Consider the following 19,675-nt stretch of genomic DNA (forward strand, 5'->3'; position numbering starts at 1 on the left):
TTAATGGACTGGCTTAAGCTTATTTGACAGAATAAAAATAAGATTCTTCCAGACTTCCTCAGACTTTTTGTAATTCATAAAAAAAGAAAAATTGCTTCATGCCTACTTTTAAGTTTAGGGCTTGATAAATAGGCCTTTAGGACTGTTGAAAAATTTATTCCAGGCAGTTTTCTTACATAGCCAGAGCATTGCCTTGGCACAAGTTCAGTTACTAAGTAGGTGAATACTGAATTTCTGTGTCAACAGACTAGAAATGCTTTTGTCTTGAGAATTCCTGGAAGATGGGGGATGGGCACTGCAAGCTCACAACAGTTTATAGTCCCTATGCTAAAGAATCTGAGGGCTTAACAGAAGTGTGAAGTTTCCTAAATATGTATGACTGCTTCTGAAATCTCTAGGTTGGCTACACCCCTGACTGGATATTCCTGCTGAGAAGTGTGATGAGAGTCAGTCCAGAACAAGGCCTGCAGTTCTCCCAGATGCTGGTGCAGGATGAGGAGCCACTGGCAAACATTAACCAGGTGATGCCTACAGCAAGAGTACTGGTCTCTTTCTAGGCAGAGGCAATAGTGTAGTACCATCCTGGGGACTGGTAAGGCTGGTTCACATCTCTTGTCATCTTGATTAGAGGAGTGACTAAATAGTCTAGTTAAGTTTGGTTATCATTGAGTCTTCAGAGGCAAATGTGTTTTCAAGTTGTTGGTTTATTGATAGTAAGCCTACTACAATCTTAGTCTAAGCAATAAAGTGTTACTATCCTAGTGTTGACTTTAATGGAGTATATATCTCCTCATGCAGAGAATTTACAGGAAGATGAACAAATAAACCTAAGTTCAGTTCTGGCTCCCATTGACCACTCTTGGTAAATGGATGAAGAAATAAGGGAAGATTGTGCATTATTAAAGAATGAAGCTACTTGGAAAAAGTCCTGGCTTTATTTCTAGCAGTTATCCCAGCAGGAGAAGGGATGAGCTTTGCATGTTGTCTTAGAGCTAAGTAAGAGTGGGTGGTAAAGTCTGGCATAATAGCTCAGAGTAATGCATTTCTTCCATTCTAGAGAAAAAGGAAATGTGAAACTTGTCTCTCTATTACCATGATAGTAAGACTATGAAAGCAAGGCAATGCAGCCTGGTAGGTGCTGTGATAGCCTGTTCTCTCAGTTTGAGACAAGCTAGAATCTTGTCATAAAGCAGAAAATAGGGGATGCAGTATCATAACATCACCCCAGGACACCTCTAGCCAGGCTTTTTGTATACACAGAAAAATCTACATGTGTGTATATAGACCTCTCTTCTGTAACTTGTGCAATCTCAACAGATTGTGGATGTGTTCATGGAGCACAGTCTGCTGCAGCAGTGCACGTCCTTTTTGTTGGATGCCCTGAAAAATAACCGCCCTGCAGAAGGCCACCTTCAGACCCGTCTCCTGGAAATGAATTTGATTCATGCCCCGCAGGTACAACCCAGTTCCTCCAAAAAGGGAGAGACAGTACTGGACATGCACAAGAATAGGATGTGTGATATTGTTATCTGCAAGTTGTTTAGTAACATGAAAGTTTACTAAGTAAGTCACTGCTGTGACTTCTCAACAACTTGTAGGCTAAGCTGCTGTGATTCTCTTGGCAGTTTTGATTTTTTGACAGTGAATATGAAATGTAACCTCCTAGGTCGCAGATGCCATCCTTGGAAACCAGATGTTTACACACTATGATCGTGCTCATGTTGCCCAGCTGTGTGAAAAGGCAGGCTTGCTGCAGCGAGCTCTGGAACACTACACAGATCTCTATGATATTAAACGTGCAGTTGTTCACACTCACCTCTTGAATCCTGAGGTAAGTGTTGTCCAGAGTAAGAAAGTGATGTGAACTGTCTTTAGCACTGGAGTTGCTGTAAAATGGGTTGTAGGTACTGAAGTAGCATGAGTAGCTGTGATTCAAGAACATTTGTCTGGTTAATGATCAGATTGTAATCTGTACATTCAGTGGCTTAAATCTTACCTCAGTTCCCCAGGTGGGCGTTTCAAATATAATTTCCAAATGCATTTTTGTGATTGTAAATACAGTGAGTGTTTGTTTTTATATCTCTGGTCTTAGTTCATGGAAGACTTCTCTCTAGTGGCTGAGGTAGTAACTGTTTAGTTGGCCCATCTTAGATGTCAGTCAAATCCTGTGTGAGTTACTGAGTAAAACTTCTGTCTCTTTGCAGTGGCTCGTGAACTTCTTTGGCTCTCTCTCAGTTGAGGACTCTGTGGAGTGTTTGCGTGCCATGCTGTCAGCCAACATTCGGCAAAACCTACAGCTCTGTGTGCAGGTTGCTTCTAAATACCATGAACAGCTTGGCACCCAGTCTCTTGTGGAGCTTTTTGAATCTTTCAAAAGCTATGAAGGTACAGTATTAGAGGGAAGCAGCTTTCTTGGAAGCACTGACTGATTAAAGTGAATAGTAAGGATTGTAGCTTTTATGGGAAAGGTACTTTTCACATGGCTGGATCTTAGGATACTTTTATGAAAGTGAGCTCGTCACAGTGAGTTCTAGGGGTAGTTTTGTTCTAGATGGTTTCTTAACTCTCTTGTGTAAAGATCAGAAAGAAAGATGAAATCTGAAAGAAGGGAAAAGAATCTTTTTTATACTCTGCAGTTGACTGAAAGCTGCTCTGTCAGCAAGGCTGAACTCTAAGTCACAATCTGAGGCCCATACAGCCTTCACTTTCTTCACTTCTAACAGTGTTAAACACATGTGACTCTTTCCAGGACTGTTCTATTTCTTGGGTTCCATTGTAAACTTTAGCCAGGATCCTGATGTTCACTTCAAGTACATCCAGGCAGCTTGCAAGACTGGTCAGATAAAGGAAGTGGAAAGAATCTGTCGTGAAAGTAACTGCTATAACCCAGAACGAGTGAAGAACTTCCTGAAGGTAAATACTCTGCCTGGGAATTGAAGGGTCTGCTGTATATTTTGCTCAGCAGCAGAGCTACAGCTTTCTAGTGGAGGGAAACACCAAGAAAGTTTAGTTGGCATGGCTGTGAATAATCTTTTGCTGTTTTTTCTCTTTGACACAAAATACAGGAGGCAAAGCTCACAGATCAGCTTCCTCTGATCATTGTCTGCGATCGGTTTGACTTTGTTCATGACCTGGTGCTCTATTTGTATCGCAATAATCTGCAGAAGTATATTGAGATCTATGTACAGAAGGTAAGGGCTTGTTCTTTACTTCATTATAAGGAACTACAGCATGGTCTGCTGCCTCTTTTTTGCTCACTCTCCTGGTGCAGAGGCTCTTCATTAAGCCTTTTGTCTATCACCAAAACATTATTCCTGGAATGTATATATGAATGTTAGTTACTCAAAGTTCTCTGCTCTGAAGCATAATTGAAGTTGTTAACTAGAACTTCCCCATATGGAAGACTGGGGGTGCATTATTAGTAATGCTAATAACTAGTTTCAATGATGGTGGCTTTTTCCAGGTGAATCCTAGCCGTATACCAGCAGTGGTTGGAGGGCTTCTTGATGTAGATTGTTCTGAAGATGTCATCAAGAACTTGATCATGGTGGTGAGAGGGCAGTTCTCCACAGATGAGCTGGTGGCTGAAGTGGAAAAAAGAAATCGGTAATGAAAATGCATCTCTAGGCACCAGTGTTGGGCTTCCCTGACCCTGCTACACACAAATTGAATTGCATGCAGTTTTGTTAAATGATAAAGTACTGATACTGTTTTGTGTTTCTCTATAGAAAAGCAGTTCAAATTTGCTGGTCGGTCTTTTGATTGATTGGGTTATGTAGAAGTGTCTGACAGCAGTGCATCATGTATAACATGGCTTTTGAACACTGCCATACAGCCAGCCATGGGATGTGCCTTCGGAGTAAATTTGGATCAAACTGTCCTGACAGTCTTGCTGCAGGCCCACAGCAGCTTCTGTAATTAGTTCTAACTAACCTGTGAAACGAACAAATGGCTTTAAGTGTGAACTGCCAGCTAATACAACAGGAGTTGAGAGATGATTGTAAAACCAGGGGTGTTTGCAACCTTCTCTGATGTTAAGCTGCAGATCTGTCTTCCACTCAGTTAAGACTCATTAAAAAATAACTGGCTGGTCTGTGTTTGCTTTTAAGTTTGACCAGCAGACTTGTTTGAAGGGAAGGCCAGGCACTGAGTGGTAGCTGTAAAACATACCTCAATCTGACTTATAAACCTAAAATGTTTGCTTCTTCAAAGGCTTAAGTTGCTGTTGCCATGGCTTGAATCGAGGATTCATGAAGGCTGTGAAGAACCTGCAACTCATAATGCTTTGGCCAAAATCTACATTGACAGTAATAATAATCCAGAGCGCTTCCTTCGTGAGAATCCTTACTATGACAGCCGTGTAGTTGGCAAATATTGTGAAAAGAGGGACCCTCATCTGGCCTGCGTTGCTTATGAGAGGGGGCAGTGTGATCTGGAACTCATAAAGGTTAGCAAAACTGCATTTATAAGCATGCTTTAAAGAACTGCTTGCTGCCTGAAGTGGAAGCCTGTCTGGCTATTAGTCTAACACTTGCAGAATCCTGTCTTGCAGTCTCACTCAGGAGTTGAGGCAGGTGGGATTCTTCTATGTGGAGACAGTAATTTTTATGCTGATGAGAAGAATTTATGCTATATGTCCAAACTAGAATTGTATCACTGGAACTGTGAAGTACAATCCATGTCTTTCATCCACTGATTCTCCTTGAAATTAATTTGTTTATTAGGCCCAGGTAATGACTAGGCCTACCATTAAAGCTTTGTCAATTTGGTTTTTTTGAGCCTTGAAGGCTCAGCAGGAGGAGCAGGCTGTCATCTACCCTGACCCTACCATGAAAGAAAAGTTTCCCTGAAACTAAAACAGGGCTTGTAGTTTTCCTTTGTTGTGATTGACCCGTAGACTTGCTCCAGTACTTAAGCAGAAATGAGGAAAATAAATGTTGACACTTTAACTACAAGGACTTACTCCAATAGCATTCCTCTCCTATCTTTAAGCTTGTTCTTAGAACATCCGTCAGAATTTCAAGGGCCGGTGAAATTCTCAGGGTTCTCAGATACTTTCTGGTCTCAATGTGAACACCAGAGCTTAATGTCAGATGAAGCCAGTAGTGCTTGTGGTTGCTGAGAAAAACATTCTCCTCCTACCTGCACTTCCTAATGATATATGCAGAGAATGTCAGCTATGAGCATTAGAATGGTAGTATAATCCAGGCTTGCTACTGGATTAAAGTGAATGACTTTCCAGCCTGAAGTGTTTAATTTTTAAGTAATAGTTCCACTGTAGCTGTTAAAAAAGGGCTGGCTACATTTGTCTCCTTTATTTCAGGATATGAAGGTGGCTTTGAGTTCTTGTTTGCTAGAAGGCTGCTGGGATAAACTTTACCATTCGAGTTAGCCATTAAAGCCTGTCTGTACCAGTTTCTTCCCTGAACTGATGTTCTGAGGAGGTGTTTCTGGTTGTGGAATAAAGATCCTCTTCCTGTAAGAATTATTCTTGAGACGTTGTTGTCTCCTGGAAGAAGGGTCAACTCCTGCAGCTGATAAATGAAAAGCATAAAGCAAAATTGTGTTAGTACTGATTTGCTCACAGCACAGTAATTGAAATTCCACGGGCTTATTTGGATACCAGCCATGTGAGCTGTTGCTGTAAGATGACTTAGGCCTTCAGCTTTCTACTCTTCTAGCTGGAAGTTGCAGCTAGTGGTACGAATAGGATCACAACTTGTAACTCTCCCATGGTGCACTTCTATAAGGAATTTCACACTTATTCTGTACCCTTAACACCTTAACAAGAGAATCCAAGCCACTTGCTATTCTGAACACTCGTAAGCACATAAAGCTAATGACACCAAATACATAACATACTTCTAGCTTTAAACAACTGCACCATTCCTCAGTTCGCTACTTAGCACTGCCCAGGCAAGTGGCTCCCCTTTCTAGATTTAAAACTTAAGTTCTTCAGGCTTCTGCAGGTCTTCACTTCAACCAGAAGCAAATAGTTACTGTGAAGCCACAGTCAGAGTGTTTGTGTTGGGCAAAACCAAGAGAAGCTCTAGAAATTCTGCTGGAGACCTTCTCCATGAGCCTTCCAGATCAGAGGTTGGGTAAGAACTTGTCTGTGGCATTTAGCATTGGTCAAAAATTAGTTCTAGTCAGTCTTCTAGACTGTCTGGTTCATAGCTAGCTAAACTTGTCTTGTGGTATTGACCCTTAACAGTAATGCCAATAATTGTAACTCCTCCTCCAGGTGTGCAATGAGAACTCCCTGTTTAAGAGCGAGGCTCGCTACCTGGTGCGCAGGAAGGACCCTGAGCTCTGGGCAAATGTACTGGAAGAAAACAACCCATTCAGGCGGCAGCTTATTGACCAGGTACAGCAAAAAGGCTCAGCTTCCATCCTGAAGACCTCAGGATGTCTCAGAAACATTATGGAGCATTAAAGTATCATTCTTCCCCCACAAGGTCCCTTAAAGCCCCATCTCACCATATACAAGTTTGTAAGAGTTGCAGTGGCAGGTATTAATTCTGACCTTCATGGTCAGAAGATCTAGCTACCAGTAAGATAAGATAATTTTTCTGTCCTGGAGAATGACATTCTTCTAGGGAATTTGTTTCCCATATAGATGTAAGATGTGATTTTACTTCTGTATAAAATACAGCTAGCAGTTTCTTGCTGTCTTTATCAAAATACTCTCAAAATTCTGAAGCTTTAATTTGTAGTTCACTGGACAAATAACTTGACAAATGGACAAATACTTAATTTGGGGAAAACACTTAATAGTTTCCTGCCTTTGAATCTAGGTTGTCCAAACAGCTTTATCAGAGACACAGGATCCAGAGGAAGTTTCTGTAACTGTGAAAGCTTTCATGACTGCTGATCTGCCAAATGAACTGATTGAATTATTGGAAAAAATTGTCTTGGATAATTCTGTATTCAGTGAACACAGGTAAGAGGAGAGCTTTGTCCTCAAGTTTAGCATATTCAGTGCCTTTGTTTAGGTTGTGAATTATCCAGATTATCATGGGCCTCTTGGTTGCAAGACCTAAATACTCTTCAGTGGTTATGATAAGGTGAAAAGCTAGAATTTGGAGTGCTTTGTACTTGAAGAACAGAGCTAGTTCACACTGTGCAATTTGCAGTGATGTGTTGAGGCCAGAGCACACTAATACTGGTAAGCAAATTCTTTTTGAAGCTAGATGTCAGTTGTTCTCAATCTGGTGATGAAATGTTGTTTCTGGTGACAGTAAGTGGGTTTATTTTTTCACATGTACAATCCATGTCACTTAAGCAGGTGTTGCTGTGCACTGCTTATAGCCTATGCCTTCTGTTAACCAAAGGAATCTGCAGAACCTGCTGATCCTGACTGCCATTAAGGCCGACCGCACCCGAGTGATGGAGTACATCAATCGGCTGGATAACTATGATGCCCCAGATATTGCAAACATTGCCATCAGTAATGAGCTATATGAGGAAGCCTTTGCTATATTCAGAAAATTTGATGTCAATACTTCAGCAATTCAGGTGAGGTGTGGTTCCTGCATGGTGGTGTAGAATGCTTCCCTGGACAGAAATGGCTGTTCTAAGAGCAGTTAGCTTCATATTGCTTACACAGAGTAAGCAGTGTATACACTTGAAGAAAGAGTTCTGTTAGAAGGGACAGTGTTACAAAACTTAGATTTTTAACTTGGAACTTCAATTTCAAACAGGTGCTGATTGAGCACATTGGCAACTTAGACCGTGCTTATGAATTTGCAGAGAGATGTAATGAACCAGCAGTGTGGAGCCAGCTGGCCAGAGCACAGCTCCAGAAGGACTTGGTGAAGGAAGCCATTGACTCCTATATAAAGGCAGATGATCCATCTGCCTACATGGAAGTTGTTCAGGCAGCTAATAGAAATGGTAAGGCAAAGCATCTTCAACTTCAGATTGCTTGGATGTGAGCTACCTTATTGCATTTACATCAGGAACTATTGAGACTTAGGAATTCTGTTTCAGAGAAAGTGGGAACAGTCAGTACATGGAATGGATGAGTCAATGTTAAGTGAGATTCCTGTCACCAAGATTGTCTGTCTTGCTACACCAAACATAGACCTCTCAGTAGAGATAATCTGGACTGTTATCTAAAGTATCACTAAGTGTAATGTATTTATTTGTATGTGGCAGAATTGCTTGCCAGTTGGATTGCAGAATGGTAGCAAGAAGTCCAGTCTTACCTGAAGGTGACTTGATGTTGACAGGGAATTCCATAACTCAAGTACAAATGGCTTATTATCGTGGTAGAGGAGAGATTTGAGCCTGCTTGTGAAAACTGTCCCTAAGGTGGGCAAGGTAAACAATACAGAATGACTAAATACAGGTTCTTACATATCTCTCGTCTCTTCCAGATAATTGGGAGGACCTAGTCAAGTTCTTACAGATGGCCAGGAAGAAGGCCAGAGAGTCTTATGTAGAGACAGAACTTATTTTTGCTTTGGCAAAAACTAATCGTCTGTCAGAACTGGAGGAGTTTATTAGCGGCCCTAATAATGCCCATATACAGCAGGTATGTCTTGATCCACAGTTTCCAAGTGCAACTTTCTGCTTTGCTGACCCCTTATTCTTACTGCTACCTTTGTTTACCTTGGACTCCTTATTCAGGTCGGTGATCGCTGTTATGAAGAGGGGATGTACGAAGCAGCAAAGCTCCTCTATAACAACGTGTCCAACTTTGCTCGCCTGGCATCTACCCTGGTGCACCTTGGGGAGTATCAGGCAGCAGTGGACAGTGGCCGCAAAGCCAATAGCACAAGGACTTGGAAAGAGGTGACTTAAAACTTGTGGGTTTTAATAGATTTTAATTCTAGAACAAATATTATGGAAATACCTATTTGGAACTCTTAGTAAACCTCAAATTTGGTAAAGTTTTGTCCTGTTAACTATTTGCTGACTGTCATGACAGGTCTGCTTTGCCTGTGTGGATGGAAAAGAATTCCGCTTGGCACAGATCTGTGGCTTGCACATAGTCATCCATGCTGATGAACTTGAGGAGCTGATCAGTTACTATCAGGTAACTTTAATATTCTCCAAGACTTGTACAGCATACTTGTGTCTGCTAATAAAGTGGTCACAGAAAAAAAAAGATACTCTAGGAGCTAATATTTAAATTCAGTTTTCCTCTATCTTCATTTCTTAGTGGCAACGCACATTTTTTTCTGTAGTAAATGGAGAGGTAATAGTTCCCATTGTGCCTTCTTTTATAACTCTCTCACCTCACTGGAGTAAAAAATCTAAGCACTTTCAATGGAGAGAAAGTGAAAGCATGTTGTATTTAGGTAAATATGCATTTTAGCAAGCTTTATTAATCCTTATTTTCCTAACATCCAGGATCGTGGCTACTTTGAAGACCTCATTGCCCTTTTGGAAGCTGCTCTGGGCCTAGAGCGTGCTCACATGGGGATGTTCACTGAACTTGCCATCTTATACTCCAAATTCAAGCCTCAGAAAATGAGAGAACATCTGGAACTTTTCTGGTCTAGAGTTAATATTCCAAAGGTATGCAGTAAGGTAGCTGCAAGTGAAGGTGGGAAGCTACCAGTGAATCAAACCTGGTGCATTTTTTTGTTTTTCTTATTAGGTTCTCAGAGCTGCAGAACAGGCTCATCTCTGGGCAGAACTTGTATTCCTGTATGACAAGTATGAGGAGTATGACAATGCAATAATTACTATGATGAATCATCCCACTGATGCCTGGAAAGAAGGCCAGTTTAAAGACATAATTGCCAAGGTAAGTAACTTGGTAACTGAAGCAAAGTGCTGAAGGCGTCTTTCAGGACAGAGGCAAAAATGCACAACAGAATTGCTGTTTAGAAAACAGTTTGGTTAAGTTACTACTCAGTTTTTCTGCTGTACTTAAAACAACTTCCAATCAGTTTAGCACAAAGAATTAATCTGATCTTACACTATTTCTTTTATGCTGTGCAGCACATTCTCTGGAGTGGCAGCACCTAGCACAGAGTGTTTTCAGAGGCTGCACAGGATCATAGGTCACAAGCAAGAGGCCTAACCTCCTTAATACCTTTGAGCTGACTGCTGGTTTATAGTGAGGGTGTTGCTGTTCTTGCAAGATTTCTGCATATGTTTCCAGCTGTTTTGGTGTGAGAAGAGTGGTGGGCAGTCCCATGAGTACAGCAGAGAATAGTGAATTGAGAAGTAGTTTAAACGAGATATAAGACTGAGTACACTTTTACTGTTCTCGGGGGTTTCAGGAAAACAATTTAAAGACTTTTTAAGGCTACAGTCTTCACTGACTTCAGAAGTGGACAAATGGTCATATTAGCTGTAATGGCTGCCTGTGCCAGGACCTCTTCAGTGGATGGATTAGAATTGGTTTGTAATGCCCGTGGTGTAGCATGTGATTTCACTGTCTGGAAGCAGATGGCACAAGAAGCAATCATAAGATTGACCAAGAATTCTGCATCAGTGTAAAACTTTCTACCTCTGTAAGGAAACTTAAGCTGTTGTTTAGTAGGAGTCAGATAAACTTTGTGCTGAGTTAGTGGTCTGAACTAAGCACCTTAGGCTTACTTCTGTTTAAAGTACTAACTAGTATCTGATCGTGCAGGTGGCCAATGTGGAGCTGTACTACAAAGCCTTGCAGTTCTACTTAGACTACAAACCTCTGCTGATCAATGATCTCCTGCTTGTATTATCTCCACGACTGGATCACACCAGGACAGTCAATTTTTTCTCAAAGGTGAGTTTGGGAGCTTGTAGGTCAACAAAAAGTCCTGTTGCTCAAGTTAAGATACTCCAGGCTCTGGCTGGAAAAGAGTTGACATCTGTTGAGTAGCTTTGCCACCGGTATGAAGGACCGAGAAGCAGCCCAGTCCTGGCTTGATAGGGGAAATGCAGAAGAGTTGCATAACTGGCCTTGGAGACTGTTTTATTTTAGTGCTGGCAATACAGGATACCTTGTCTGAAGAGTTTTAACAATAAGCACAAATTCTTGTATTAAAAAATGGGAACCTGTTTCAGGAGAATGCAGTGTCAGGATTGCTATACATAATCTTTTATTGGAAACATCTTCTTTCCAGGTTAATCAGCTATTTCTAGTAAAGCCTTACCTGCGTTCAGTCCAGAACCACAACAACAAAGGAGTTAACGAAGCTCTAAACAACCTTTTAACAGAAGAGGAAGATTTCCAGGTGAGCCCCTGAAAACAGATTGCTAAGCCTGAGGGATGGTTCTCTGGCAAAAAAGCTGCTGACACAGTAATGTCCTTGAGTAGAAGATAACACTTCTCCAGTGCAGCAAAGAGAGGGCATGCAGTCAGGTCCTTAGCAGGCAGGAGTCTTGAGATGTCAATGATTTGCAAAAAAGCAGGTGCCACAGGTGTTTTTCTCAGAGCAGACCTCTCAAAGGTCAGTATCAGGTATGTTCTCAGTGGGACAGCACTTCAGTAAATAAATTTGCTTCTGGCCCCTTTGGCTGCTATTTGAAGACATGCCTTGTCTATTTATGGTAACTAGCTCTTCTAGTCTGGAGTGGGTATGACCAAGTTAGCGTCTTGCTTTGTTAGAAAGTATCCTTTGGAGAGGTGCATGAAACGCAGGTAAATCAGTAGTAGCCATGGTATCAACATCCAGCTGGCAGAACTGAAGCACTTGTACACTAGGAATAGATGCTTCTTTACTCTAGCTTCACTTACTGCCATCTGGAAGCATGTGTAACAACTCTCTCTCAAACAGGGTTTGAGAGCTTCCATTGATGCCTATGACAACTTTGATAACATAACATTGGCTCAGCGTCTGGAAAAGCATGAACTAATTGAATTTAGGCGTATTGCAGCGTACTTGTACAAGGGTAACAACCGCTGGAAACAGAGCGTGGAGCTGTGCAAGAAAGATCGTCTGTATAAGGTGAGTTCATGACACTGCATAAAGCTCCTGGGTACTGAATGTTAGTTTCAAATCTGGAGTTTTAATCAGTAGTCCTTCACTTGAAGGAAAGACTCTTAAAGCAGAAGTGGTTGGAGTTTCAAATGCATGTCTTAAATCTGATTTCATAATGTTGTCCTGTATCTGGGAATGTGTCTCTTCAATCATTGGCATCTCTACAGTTACCTGTATCAGTATGGAACATTCTCCATAGGCCTCAAGTCCCAGACTCTTGTAAGGGTACAGATGAAATGCAATTATAGTGGTATGCTCTTCAAACCTGTGGTGAGTTCTCACAGGCCAGTTTGTACGTAGTCTGTAGGAAGCTTGTTGGATAATGTTAATAAAGTATTTGGCTTACCTCAGAGTTGTTGTGTGTGTATCTGGCCTCCTACAGAACATGCCTGGTGTTAAAGACTAACTTCATAGTATGCCAAGTACTCAGCTTATCTGGCTCACAGTAACGTGGATTTAAGATGTAGGGCAAGATGTTGACGGGCAAGGGTCAAGTTTAACTGTTTTTTTCTGTAGGATGCTATGCAGTATGCTGCAGAGTCCAAAGATGCAGAGCTGGCTGAGAAGCTGCTCCAGTGGTTCTTGGAAGAAGGCAAGCAGGAGTGCTTTGCAGCCTGCCTTTTCACATGCTATGACTTGCTGCACCCAGATGTAGTCCTTGAGTTGGCATGGAGACATAACATCATGGACTTTGCAATGCCTTATTTCATCCAAGTGATGAGAGAGTACCTTACCAAAGTGAGTATTGCATAGGCTAAAAAGCTAAGACTTCAGTCTGCTGTATGATTAGCATTATGTAAACCAGAGCTCTTTGCATATATTTGGAATATTACCATTCCTCATGGAGGAAGTCTTCTTGAAGTTCTGTAGGTTTCATCACTCCAGGCTAGCTAGCAGAGTTAATGAATAGATGCCTTGGCACTTGAAGAGGTCTAGTTAAAGTTCTGCTTTTAGCAGTAGACATAAGCAACTGTGCTTCTCACAGCAGCTCCATAGCTGATGAACTGAAAACTTGGTGAGGACAACACATATATCACTTTTATCTTTGTGTAACTATGAAAGTAAAGTCCCCATATTTCCTAGAGTCAAAAGAGCATAGGGCTTTTGAGTGCAGATTTTTCCTATATCAGCCATAGGAGTAGACTGCTGAAGGTGTTTGGTTTTTTAAATGGAAAACAGAACTTTAGATTCATAGTCTGGTTGCACAATACTGATACTAAGAGCTGGTTCTCAACTGAGGGAAAAGAGATTCTGATCATGTGTGGTCCTGAAATGCTTATCTCAAACAGCTCTAAGATACTAAGCTAAGATCCTACCTTGGAAGGCTGTAGGATTGCATAGGGCATCACAGTAAAGAACTTCATTAAAATGAGGAATGTAGAAGTGAGTGCTTCAGATTGCTGCTAATAAGTCACGTTAAGTATTCCCCTCTGAATTTTCTTGCAGGTTGATGGACTATTCTATAAGGTGACACTCTGATTTCAAACTCTTTGTGTTTATTTGTGTCCCTCAATATCCTAGGTTTCTTTTACAGGAATCTAGCTGTAGCTTCTGCCAGAAGAGCAGTGTAATTTAGCTCTAACTCATTTCCTGTTCACTTTCTAATGCTAAAAGGATAACTATTCACAAACAACTTGAAAATCCAACCAGACTCTTCTCCTCTTCATGGGACACAAAAACAAGTGCTTGAGGAGGGCTTTACTTTGGGCTCCTTTTCACTGTATTATATATTTTGTGGCAGGGAGGATGCTGTTCATAAACAAAGAAAAGCAATTGCCATGTAACAGGGTGTGGTCCAAGGGCAAATTGCTTTTTACACTGTAAATTACCAAAGTGTGCAATAATTCAGGCATGATGGTGAGTTTCTATAGTGCCATGAAACTTCTCTAAACTTCTTGCCTGTTGGTATGATGAAAGTACTTGCACAGATCTTAAGCATCTCCTACTCCTATTTCACTCTGGAGAAACTTGCCATACAAGTTTACCTGAGCTCCTCCATGTGAGGTTTAGGGCTAAAATCATTAATCTTAAACTGCTGGTTGGATTTACAAGTAATCATGTGTACTAAATATGGGATAACTTGCCAGAAGGAAAATCTGCATGGTGAAAGTGGTTTACAGTGAAACTAATTTAGTCTGTTGAATTAACTGCAAAACATGAAATTGGAGAATGGGCTTTATAAATGTGGTATGTCTAAAATTGTCATGTAACTAACTTCAAAAGCACAAAAGAACAGACTAGTTTTGGTGGAGTGTGTACATATTCCAGAATTTACCTGTCTTTTCTGCATAAAGAAATGTTAAAGCACAGAATAGCCTGTCCCAGGAGCCTGTCTCCCAGGCACGTGGAGAATGACACCTGGAAACCTTTTGAACCAGTTCTAGGCAGCAGAGCCAATGTGATCTGGCTTTCCTAGGGCTGCTCTCGGCATTGCTGCTGTTTGCCCAGCTGAGGGCAGGGCTGTACTGCTGGCCAGAGCCACTGCAGGACAGCCCCAGGGAAAGGCAAACCCAAGAGAGCTGAGGCTGGGGATAAATAGAGCAGGACAGCTACTTGGAAATGGGTGTCTGTCAGTTGCTTTGATCCTTAGTAATTTGGATAGCTTTTTTAACAGCAATATTTGGGGTTATGCTGGAGAGCTCTTAGGCTGACAGCTATAAATGAACCAGTAAAAGACCTGCTGCCACTCAGGTTGTCAATTTGAGTTGCAAACTTCAGAATGTTGAGGAAACTGTTAAACACCATATCTGGATAACATCTCTAAAGTTTAACAGATATCCCCTCTTGAAGCAGTTCTCAGACCAGACATGATCCTTGCAGTGGGAAAGGAGGATGAGGATCAGCTGAAATACAGCAGTGGGCTAAATGTAGGTTTGCCCACCATGTCAGTACTGCCTGTACCAGGATGTGAAGTTGTGTGACTTTTATGCCTTGTAGTCTTCAGTCTCAGTGGTTCTCTTCTGGAAGATACAGCTTGTTAAACCTGAGAAGGAAAGAACTGTTGCTCTTCAGATTGCCCTCCACACCCACAACCTAAAGTTGTGTTTAGGGCTCCTGCATTACTGTAGTGCTTCCACAAATTTGTTTAGCATGAACAGAGCTTTATGTGGCACAGCACTAAGATCTGTATAAAGCTGATACTACTAGGCCACTTTCCATGATGGTTCTAGAGTTTCCCCTAGAATAAGTGTCTTGTGAATATCATTAAACCAGCAGCCAGGTTAGACTGTAGTCCTAGATTAGATCAAACTTCATGGGCCTGGAATATTTGCAAATATCTGTGAGTTGTCACTGAAGGGGAGAGGAATTGCAGGTTAATAGGTAAATGTAGATTAGGCCTATTTGAGATGATGGATGCTCTGTTGGGTTTGAGTTCTGGATCATAGTTAGCAGTGACTAGAATAAGACCCCAGAAAATGCTTCCTTTGAAGGTAATGAGTTCCTCATCTGCATTTGAGAGCTGCTGCTTATTGCAGTGCACCTAAAAGAATTGGGAAGTCAGTTTTACAACAAAGCTTGCTGGGAATAGGCAGACTTCAGTAGTCTCCAACTTGGACTAAAAAGGAGCACTTGATAGCTGAAGTACCAGGCATGAAAAGCTTCACACAATGGTGCAATTCCTAGACAAGGCCTTCATAAATCTCCTGTTCACTTCAATGTAGGTGGATAAACTTGATGCTTCTGAAAGCCTAAGAAAAGAAGAGGAACAAGTAGCTGAACCCACTCCAATAGTATTTGGTAGGTTTTAATTGATTACCTGTTGTCACTCTGGTCTCTCTTTGTGGAGGCAGCTTACATGATTACATTGTATCCAAGAATACTGGTTTCAACTGGATAGTAATTGGAATGGTTGTCTCTGCTCAATGAACTGTGTAAGTTGTTGAAGTGACATCTCACTCTTACAGTACTTCTGCTCTTCAGATTAAAGTATTGCTCCTCTTACATGGCTCAGATCTCTACTTTAGGAATCATGTTTCAGTATGGTAATAGGACAGGTGATACCAGGGTGTTGCCAACCCCAGGAATAATTTACAGAGCGTGAAAATTCCTCTTCTAATTCCTGTCTGAGGAATGTGTCTGCTTTCTGCTCTTCCAAGTAGAAAGGCAGACTGTCTTTTTAGCTCACGCATTTTAAGACATGTGCAGCCACCATGGCTGTCTTCAAGTGTGGTGCTATTTTAGAAGCCCTTCTGAAGAGGCATTCTGCTAACAAGCACCTAGAAGTGGCTGGTAAGGGAAGGATGTGACTGGTTCACTGTCTGATATAAATGTTAACCTGAATTTAACAGATGCATGAGGCATGTGTGGGACTAGTGATGAAAACAAATCTGTCAAGGTGTGTTCAGACCCTTTGCAGCACCCTCCAGACTGTGAGACCTAACAGACCTAACTATTTGCTTGACTTGCTTTATTCTCTAGATCTGACCATGCATGGGTTAAATAGCACCAGTTTGGCTTTCAGTATGGTCTCTTCAAAACAAGCCATGTTTATTATGACCTCAAGATCAGTGGATATTCATCTTCCCTCTGCATCCTGCCTTGCTCTTTTGTAGCTTCCTGGTAGCAAGAGCAGATGGCATGGGTGCCTTGTCCATGGCACATGTTGGAATAGTGTGACTTGCTGGTGTGTGCTTGCACAGGGGCTGATTTTTAGCTAAAGCCTAATAGTCCTATCACACTGTACAGCTAGCATTGGGGAAGGTTGGGATCTTAAACTAACTTTCTTTTTGTCTCACACTTTCCTAGGCCAGCAGTTGATGTTAACAGCAGGCCCCAGTGCAGTACCTCCCCAGGCAAACTTCCCATATGGATACACAGCACCAGGATTCACCCAGCCGCCTGTTTATGGTTTCAATATGTAACTAGCTCTCTGACAGACCTTCACTGTCTCTGTTCTCTTCCTTCCCGTCCCTTTTTAACTTCTCCAAGAAGTGTACAAGGCACAGATGACCTTCTGTTGGCTGAACACACTTGCTGCCCAGCTCAGTGAGGAGACTTCAGCAGGATGCCTGTTACTGTTATTTATTGATTATTGTCCGGTTACATTTCAACCTCTGAAAGGCAGCTTTTGTTAATGACATTGTGAGACTCTTGTCTGAAGTTAAGGCACTATTTCACTAACTCATATAGCAATAACTACTTGAGGCCAGGGGGGAAGAGAGCATAATTTTCTTTCTTTGGAAAAGCCCATTGAAGGCAGCTGGGAAATTGCCTGGCACCAAGTTGTTAAAGCTTTAGCTGAAGCTACTGATGTAGCAGGGTTGTTAACAATTCAATGAAACATCTCTTTACTAGTGAATTGTTCAAAGCTTGTGTACATCTGACCACCCCATTTTATTTGCATTCTTATGTGCAAAAGAAAATGGGCTTTTCTAATATTTGTGCTCTGAACGTTTAGAGGAATATTGGGAAAGTTTCCTTTTCTGGACAATAATGCTGTTGGAGTTCAATACTGTTGGGGTTCAATACTGTTGGAGTCTGTTCTCTATTTTCTGGAGTAGATCTGAGACTTGAAGAAAATAAATCTTCTCATGCCAGAGAGCAAACACTTCCCAGATGCTTTTTGTTTAACAAGAAGAGAGCATGTTACTTATTGACGTTAAATGGTACTAAAACAAACCTCAGCTGTGTGTGGCAAGAGAACATGGGAGTGTGCATGGGCTGCCAGAGCACTGGAGATGCAAGAGCACAGCGTCAGGGTTGGGGACGGGGACGTACTGCTACCATCTTGAGGCAGGAGGGAGGGCCATAATCCTGACTTTTATTTGCACCTTTAACTGATTCTGGCATTGGCTTCCTGCCACACCATGTTCTGACCCTGTCTGGTGGGCAGAGTCGGCACCACCTGAGTGACCAGGGTGCACTGACTCAGTTCTGCTATGCTGCAGTGGATCAACAGCGTGTCCATCATCCACCTCTTCCTTTGAGAATGCCAACAGGGATATATTATTATTTTGTGCCACTTCAAATACATGTATCATTAACGTTTTATGTACTTAGATAACAATGTATAATTTATGGTTATGAATCTTGTGCTAATCTTGAATATTATAAAAGTTCAATTATAAATGTAAAACTGCAGTATCCACCGTGTGGTTCTAGTCTTACTATCTTGGGTGTGGGGACTGGCTGGTAGTAACACACTGCCACTCATAGCATCAGGTTTCTTAAGCTGACAACTGAGGATGCCAGGCAGGAAAAGGGAGATTTGTGCCAAGGCACGGAACAGGGAAGGCCTAGTAAGGAACTTAGGGCAGTTGTGGTCTCTTCACCAGACACATCAGCACAGGCTGTCACATGGGGAGGGCGTGCTGCAGGAGGCTGTCACATGTTCTCATGCTTTCATTCATGGGCCTGGGAAAGCTTCAGCCCTGTGTGGAGGGAGGTGCTGCAATGAGAGAGAGTCTTCTCTGCTGAGATACATCAGCATAGCAGTGGTTTTGGTAAGCTGAACCCTTTCATACTGAGTCCCACTTTGAACAGGGCAAAACAGCTTTTAATGCAAACCAGTGGAGATTGTCAGGGTTGTGGAATCAGTAACAGCAGACTCTGCTTTGGCACAATTTTAATTGTGTGTGTTTAATTTTAATTGAGTGTATTGTCTCCTTGGTCACCACACCATGACAGCATTGGCAAGGGGATGCAGCCTTCCTTCCTGATGGATGCCAGAATACCCCAAGTGTTGCTGTAATGTACTAACCTCAACTTTGTACTGATCAGCACTCACAGCTCAGCTTGAAATGCTGAGCAGATAATGAGTTCAGGAACACCTCCACTCTGTCCAGAGTTACTCACTGCAGGAATTAGCCAGGTAGCTTGCCATTTTCCAGGAAAATGGTACTTCTATTTTGTAACCACTTCCTTGTCAGTTGAAATAAACTTGGCTAAGTCAGCTAGAACTGAAGACCAGCTCTAGGATTAGTATGACTGTAGGACTTTGCAACATACCAACTTAAAAATGGGCTCTGACTTTATAGCAGCAAGTGCAAGCCAATGGTGGAACACAGTGAAGTGCTAGATCAAATACTGGAACAGCTCCTGACTCTAAGAGAATTGAGGTAGCCTGGGGATCCTTAATAGCCTCAGTCTAGAAATCTAATTACAGGAGTGACTGAGCTCTCAAGGAAAGCAAAGCTGCCAGCTCTGATCAACAGTCTTGCTTTAGTTACTCTCCTGGTATTTAAGCTCTTGCTAAGTAAAATGGCTTTTATAAATTTTGTGATCTTGCATTCTGACATGCATTCAAAACAGACTCCCTGCCAATACAGTGCAGCTGTACCTAAAATGTGGAACAAACTCTTGTTTGTTACTAAGGTGTTTCAGTGCTTCCCTGAAAGTGAAGTCATTCACAGCAGGAAATAACTCCTCTTTTAGGGGTTAGGTGAAGGATTTACTTCATTTCATGAATTTGTGATGTCCAAGTTTTTGAAAACTTGGATAAGATTGTTTTGCTGAGAATCTGCTTTAAAGCTAAGCTTCTTGTTGATTCCCACCCCAGTGCCACAGGGCTGGTGCTGTCCTGTAGAATGATCTGCTCATGCAGAACCTGCTGCAGCCTGCAGCATCTGGAGAACAACTTCCAGACTTATGTCAGAGGGTAAGTTGCTTGAGACTACATACAGGCTTTTATTGCCTCTTGCTTTCACTGTGAGAAACAGTATGGATCTCCTTCTGTGTAATGGTTCTTGCTGTTTGTCAGACCTTAGGGGAATCTTCCCTGGTCTGTCCAACTCTGGGCATTTACAGAT

General features: G+C 41.9%; 1 protein-coding gene across 3 annotated transcripts in view; it reads left to right on the top strand.

Annotated features, from left to right (window-relative positions):
* The window catches only part of CLTCL1 (clathrin heavy chain like 1), a 34,709-nt gene extending 16,698 nt beyond the window's left edge, over positions 1-18,011 (top strand). Inside the window, exons 10-33 of one of the 3 annotated variants that reach the window (XM_005488887.4) lie at positions 399-521; positions 1,318-1,455; positions 1,667-1,831; positions 2,205-2,385; positions 2,750-2,913; positions 3,066-3,191; positions 3,464-3,606; positions 4,213-4,447; positions 6,245-6,367; positions 6,798-6,943; positions 7,335-7,518; positions 7,704-7,896; positions 8,382-8,539; positions 8,635-8,799; positions 8,936-9,043; positions 9,361-9,528; positions 9,611-9,760; positions 10,598-10,729; positions 11,070-11,180; positions 11,724-11,894; positions 12,444-12,665; positions 13,374-13,394; positions 15,590-15,665; positions 16,674-18,011. In XM_005488887.4, coding sequence (XP_005488944.1) covers positions 399-521; positions 1,318-1,455; positions 1,667-1,831; positions 2,205-2,385; positions 2,750-2,913; positions 3,066-3,191; positions 3,464-3,606; positions 4,213-4,447; positions 6,245-6,367; positions 6,798-6,943; positions 7,335-7,518; positions 7,704-7,896; positions 8,382-8,539; positions 8,635-8,799; positions 8,936-9,043; positions 9,361-9,528; positions 9,611-9,760; positions 10,598-10,729; positions 11,070-11,180; positions 11,724-11,894; positions 12,444-12,665; positions 13,374-13,394; positions 15,590-15,665; positions 16,674-16,789 — 3,519 coding nt within the window. In that variant the 3' untranslated portion in view covers positions 16,790-18,011. The remainder of the gene's footprint in view (positions 1-398; positions 522-1,317; positions 1,456-1,666; positions 1,832-2,204; positions 2,386-2,749; positions 2,914-3,065; positions 3,192-3,463; positions 3,607-4,212; positions 4,448-6,244; positions 6,368-6,797; positions 6,944-7,334; positions 7,519-7,703; positions 7,897-8,381; positions 8,540-8,634; positions 8,800-8,935; positions 9,044-9,360; positions 9,529-9,610; positions 9,761-10,597; positions 10,730-11,069; positions 11,181-11,723; positions 11,895-12,443; positions 12,666-13,373; positions 13,395-15,589; positions 15,666-16,673) is intronic. The other 2 variants (XM_074554332.1, XM_005488889.4) reach the window with 2 other exon arrangements.
* The last annotated feature ends 1,664 nt before the right edge of the window (positions 18,012-19,675 follow it).

This window comes from Zonotrichia albicollis, chromosome 18 (assembly GCF_047830755.1).
Source record: "Zonotrichia albicollis isolate bZonAlb1 chromosome 18, bZonAlb1.hap1, whole genome shotgun sequence".
NCBI classification, from domain to species: domain Eukaryota; kingdom Metazoa; phylum Chordata; class Aves; order Passeriformes; family Passerellidae; genus Zonotrichia; species Zonotrichia albicollis.